Source organism: Nanorana parkeri, unplaced genomic scaffold (assembly GCF_000935625.1).
Source record: "Nanorana parkeri isolate BGI_ZX_2015 unplaced genomic scaffold, ASM93562v1 scaffold122, whole genome shotgun sequence".
In the NCBI taxonomy this organism is placed as follows: domain Eukaryota; kingdom Metazoa; phylum Chordata; class Amphibia; order Anura; family Dicroglossidae; genus Nanorana; species Nanorana parkeri.
Window position 1 is genome coordinate 1031498 of NW_017306390.1, and position 6294 is coordinate 1037791.

The window sequence follows — 6294 nt, forward strand, 5'->3', positions numbered from 1 at the left end:
CCCCCGGCCGCCAAGGAGAGAAACACCGCTGTTTCTTTTTTTTTTTATTAGTCTGACACGGAGCCGTGTCAGAATAGAATTTTTTTTTTGCCTATTGGAATGCATTGCTAGATTCCTATTGGCTACTTCAATTTGTAATAGCCAATAGTAAACTAGCATTGTACCCGCCCTCTGCTGCAGTTCTCCATCAGGTCCATCAAATATATATTTTTTGCCCATTGGAATGCATTGCTAGATTCCTATTGGCTATTTCAATTTGCAATAGCCAATAGACATGTGGCAAAAGATCAAATTGGGTGCAGGTTTGTCAGGAGGAAGCCCTCCTGACAAACCTGCACCCAATTTGATCTTTTGCCACATGTGCTCCAAGATGGAGACTCTCATAGTGACATAAGTTTTTTGCATGCTGGCTGGTGAGTGTGCTGGGAAAGTTTTTGCTATTACTGTTTATACAATTTCAATCACAATGATAAGTACCCTGCATCTCTAAAGGAACTGCCTTGTTTAGTGAAAAGGGGTCCCTTAATTACATAGTTACATAGTTAGTCAGGTTGAAATAAGACACAAGTCCATCGAGTTCAACCTATAGAGATACGGAGAAGAAAAAATGGTACTGCTATGGCACCTCATCACATATTGCTTTGGTCCTGAACTTGGCTATCCTCTCTAAAGGAGGTTATATGAAAGGATAGAATTTTCTATCTGACCCATTGTTTCTCTGAGATAAAAGCAGTAGTTACATTGTCTAGCAGTTATATAACTTGTATGAACATAAGATAGGTCTATGCATACATATGCATAGACATATGCTAAAGAAAGAATGTCATGCCATTTACTAAAATCTATATGATGTCTAAAATACATGGAAAAATGTAGTGCTCAACTTACTGTCTAGGAGTCTTACTGTCTAGGAGTCTGTGCTTTTTTTTCAAATTTTTTTCTTTACATTTTCCAACTGTGAAAGGTGACTGTGCATTTGATGTATATTTTATCATTTATCTTTGGTATGGTATTTAATTTATAGATGTTTCTAATTATGTCCAGCATGATCATAACGTCTGCAAGATGAACTCAAGTTTAAATGCATTTTGTCTTTAATTTTAGCAAATTGAAAAATGAACTCCTGGAAGTCAAAAAGAAGGGGGCCAAAATTAGCAGGTTACGCCAGCACAATGCCAAAATCTGTGTTCGCTGTCAGAAGAAGCTAGGGTTCATCTTTGACCGTGGAAACTTATGCCAAGCCTGCCAATTTCGTGTGTGCAATACATGTCGCATTGTGGTGAAGGAAGGCATCTGGAGGTGCAAAGTGTGCGCCAAAATTGCGTAAGTTTGTAGGAAAATATTTTTGTATTTCATACATTGGCCGGATAACAGTTACTGTATCTCACATATACTTCTACAACCATCATTCACAATTTGAAATCTATTTCATCTACATATAGGGTATGTTAAACTAGTGTTAAAAATGGTATAACATAAAGCATAGAATAAGTGGATAAATAAGTTGTGATCTGAATGTACCATTCCTGCAATGTCTATTATTTTCAAATCCCAATTAATTAAATTATGCAGAGACTTGATAAGACATTCAGCCTTGTAAATAGCACCAAGCATGGTATTGGGTTTATCTTTCTATATACACATGTATTTGCTTTGATATGAATGCAGTGAATGTGATCAGATTGATATAAAAAAAATCTAACAAGTATGTTTGAAAAACCTTATTTGTATGTACAGTTTTTACCTACTTCAGCTTTCATATCTGTATACCCCTTATGGGCCAGAGCAATTTTAACATTTCCACTATGGGCCTGTTAATTTGGGGATAGCTTTATCATTGCTAAGATAGCAAAGTAATACATACATTGTTTGGTTTTTGTTTGTGCTGGGGGAAAGGGGGGACTAGACTTTCTTTTAGCAATATTAAATTGCAAAAATTATTATTTTATTTTGGAATGCTTAAAAGAATGAAAACATTTTGTTTGTTTTCTGTTTTGACCAGCGTTAGTTTTTACTGTAAATAAAAAGAATAGATTTTATTTTATAGTTTGCCCCATTTAAATGACACTAAAATTATATTTCTGAAACAAAGTTATTTGCAAATGAAAATTTTAAAAAATGTATTTAAATTTTTCAGATTTTTTTTTATATGCAACACTAAAAAAAATGGTTACAAACAAAATAAGTGAAAACGAAAAAAAAAAAAATGAATGGTAAAAAAATAGAAATAAAACAGCTGAAATATAATAGCCAAGGATAGGAAGCAAATAATGAGAGCTGATTATGGTTAACTAAGGTTTAAACATGGGTAAATTTGGAATACATGTTATTTGAAAAATTAACTTGTAAGGTTTCTTGAAGTGATCTCATAAGCAGATCAAAGGTCACACCTTTGATCTCCATATGAATGAAATAAAATACAATGACAAAATACATACGTATCGGGCAGCTCTCAGGAAGGACAGGTGCTGCGTGTAATTAGTACGCTGCCCCTGTCCTTCTCTATGGGAGTATGCGGCCATACGTCACCCTACGCTCACCCCAAGTACAGGTCCGTAAGGGTGCGGGTGTCCTGGCTCGGACGCAGACAGGACGCAGGCGCGGGTGAGCGTAGGGCAGCGTATGGCTGCGTTCTCCTATAGAGAAGGACAGGGCTGCTAATAATCACACGCAGCACCTGTCCTTCCCGGGAGCTGCCCGATACGGCTGTGCACGCAGCACGGAGCTGTGAATGATGCCTAAAATGTCACTTCCAGACCAATATGAGACACCTTATGTAAACAGAGCTGTTATATAATGCTCTAACTTGGATTTCAGAATCAAGATGAATGTATGCCATGTTTTGTCATGTTATGTAGGCTGCTGATAAAGCATTTATGTTATACAGTTGCACCAGACAATTGTTCCTTTTTCAGAACAGAGTCGGATTTGTGCTCACAGATAAAATTGAACAAAATTTCACATTCTGCTTAGATAGCATGTCAAACTGAGCAAGCCTGACAGAAACTGAATATGTATGCCCTAAAATTTCCATTGACTGTTTGTTTCAACCTTCTAGAGAATTAAAGGAGATTAAACGATTTACTTTCCACTGTTTTGTGCTTGTCTGCATGTCCCATTAATTCAAATGGACAGGGACAGACAGGTCATCTGGGAGCTTACAGGGCCTCAGAGTAATGAAGGCCTTGAAAGTGCCATTGCAGCTACTGGCTTTCCTATTACTGACTTACCATGCCTTGTTATGCACCATGTCTTTGTGTGGAAGCCGTAACCTTCATAGAGGTAGGGTTTTGTTTCCCCATGTCAGAGCCCCCAGAAAGAGTAACAGTGAGCAGTGCAGTAGTGACATCACTAAATCTTAATCTAAACCGTGTAGCCTAGCAGTTAGTGGCATCAGCGCCTTAGTTCTCACGCTGCAGATATACAGCTATGAGGCTGTAGCTACAGGAGTGCTTAGGTGCACTCACATTCCAGAAACTGCACTGCTATTTTTCAGGAGGAATTTAAGACAAAATGTAAAATTTTCAAGGTGTTGCTTAGCTACAGGCATCATTTCTATATGTCTCCTATAACAGCAAATCTTTATTTTGCAGATTAGGTCCACGTGAAAAAAAAGAAGATTAAATGTGCCTTTAGCTTCCAGCAAGGTGCCTGCAATACATAAATATATTATTATACTCCTAGTGGAATATTATATCCGTTTTTTTAATAAAATAGTGTATTTTTAATATAAGGTACATGTTTGGAAGCAAATGTGTAAATGTTTTAGAGAGGCCACCAAGCCTTTTCAATGTTTTTGGAAGGCAAGTGTAATTGATTGCTTAAAAAACATATTTTTGCGTACAGTTTGTAATCATACACGTACATGACGACAGCTATTTGATCATTACCTGTACCTGTTGGTTCTTGTTTTCATACTGATAAGGTCTGCCTATTGAAAATAATTTAATCTCTAATGATGTAAAACATTTGCAATCCACCTAGAGCCAAGGACCATATGATTTTTACCTAGGCTGTAAGTGACATTGTGGAACTTAGCGCAGGGTTATTCTTCAGGTCATTTTTACCTAAAAGATAGTGGCCAATAGGGCACATATCAAATAATACTGATATTGTGTGCCTTTAATTCATACAATAATGTAATATTTAATGATAAGACCAAACCATGTTATTACACAATATTCATGTGTGCGCAAGTGTTCAATTACTTTTATAATAAATATTGTTTTCGCTTGTTACCTGGACTTGCTCTTTAAATGCCTATAATTCTGCAGGTTCACTTATTCTTTTTATGTTTGGCTCAGTAACAGTTGTGGTACCATTTTGTTGCCTTTCTGCAATGTAAGACTTATTTTAGTGACACTAGTAAACATCCAGACAAGTGGCACTTATTTGACCTGGTATCACTGGTTAAACTATTTTACTATGGATAGCTTAATCCACATTTGGGCTAATGTAAAAAAATATATATTTTATTAATCATGGAAACAATTTCAAGCAATAATTAAAAAAAAAAGTAAAACAACCTTCATTTGTGAAAATACTTAAACCATTTTGAAACAGGAATGAGAAAAAAAAAGTATAAACAAAACTACAAGTATGAAATAAATGTGAGCATGTGATATTTTCTTTCTCTACAGGCAGATAAGGATAGCAACGGGGGACTGGTTTTTTGAAGAACGATCCAAGCGTTTCAAAGGTTCCACTGTGCTAGGAACCGAAGTGGTCAGGAAATCTATTATGAGAAAGTCTACAGGTATTTCTACATTTAAATATTGTACATTGAGTGGGAGTTTAGGACAGGGGAGCTGTTTCTGGATGCTGGTCACATTTTTAATACTTTGCACAGTTAAAGAAGAACTCCAGGGAAAATTATTATTAGCCCTTGCAATGGGGATATACCCGAACTACAAGGGTTAACTGCTCATTTTGGTCTAGGGAAGAATAAAAAAGTTATACTTACCTGATCCTCACAGCCAGCTTACTCTTAGAGCAGTCTTTCCAGTCTCGCCAACCACTCAAATTTCAGCTGGCCATAGTAAGGCGTGTTAAAAGAACTTTATTGGTTGGTGGCTGTGAAATCATGCACTTTACATCATGCTCTCTGTGCTGAGCTTTTAAATAGGATTGGCAGTCTCAAAATGTTTTCCACACCATGGTGCCAGACTTGACACAGTTACAAGCTCAGTCCAGGCAGTAGTTAAGGTCTGGAGAAACACTTTTGTCCAGGCTAGGCTCCTAAACCAAAACTCTGATTACTCTTGGTGTGTCCGCAACAATAAATCATCAGTGTCTAAGTCAAATATAAATTTAATACTGGCAGTTTCATTTTCCGTGCTGCTGTTCTTCAGATGCCAAATTAGTTATAATTATATAGGATTTTAGACAGTGAATAACAATGCAAGCCGTCACAGAATGCACTGGTGTCTTTTCAGATTAGGGAGCTTAGATTGGTGACTCACACTTTTCTATATCAAATGGCCAGCAGCAGTTACCACTATGAAAGAATTGCTGTCAGAATTATTACATTATTTGCCAAAGCACTGACCTTTCAGCTTCTCACTGCCTAGACGATTATCAAACAATGCTTAGTCATACATTGAAACTGATTTATTGTCTTTTTTTGTTCAGCACCCACTAGGATAGAGGAAGAATCTGAAGAGATTGGAAAGGATCTAAAAGAAAATTCTGCACCTGCAACTTCTGAAGCAGTAGAGGGCTATGCAAAACGGTAAGAGCGTCAGTTAACTAGGAGTTCTAGGAAAACGGGAGATCCCCTGCCATTAATTGGTATAACGTGTATAATTACAAGAATTACAACAGTTTTGTAATTTGATGAAAATTGCCTTTCTGTTGCAACATACAACCAGCTGATTTGACCCTTACCGAACACTGTACAAATGTCAGGTCTAAATGTGCTGAATGGCTTACAGAAGGGAGGTAATTTCAGAAAACTTCCTAACATTGCTTCCTTTTAAAAACAAGAGCTGGATCACGCAAAAGATGACCTGGGTGGGTGCCTAGGGCCCAGTGTTTCTGTATTCTGCAGATGTGATTGCAGAGCTCCTCTGTGACCTCCCAAATAGGGGCATAGATGATAATAAAGCTTGACAGGCTCTGACCCTTTCTTACTCTATCCAAAACCAAATTAAACATTTTGGCTGGAGCTGGGCTTTAATGTGGTATATTAAATGTTTGTTACAGCTATATAAATTTTACACATACATTTTTTGTAATCATCTATGTTGTCATCATGTAAGTATATAGACAGTTTTTTTTAATATAGCATAGGCG

At 36.9% G+C, this 6294-nt stretch overlaps 1 protein-coding gene across 1 annotated transcript in view; it reads left to right on the plus strand.

Annotated features, from left to right (window-relative positions):
• SYTL5 (synaptotagmin like 5) overlaps nucleotides 1–6294 on the plus strand; it is an 82826-nt gene that overhangs the window by 17253 nt on the left and 59279 nt on the right. Inside the window, exons 2-4 of the mRNA XM_018553505.1 lie at nucleotides 1105–1323; nucleotides 4641–4756; nucleotides 5632–5731. Of these exons, the coding sequence (XP_018409007.1) occupies nucleotides 1105–1323; nucleotides 4641–4756; nucleotides 5632–5731 (435 nt within the window). The remainder of the gene's footprint in view (nucleotides 1–1104; nucleotides 1324–4640; nucleotides 4757–5631; nucleotides 5732–6294) is intronic.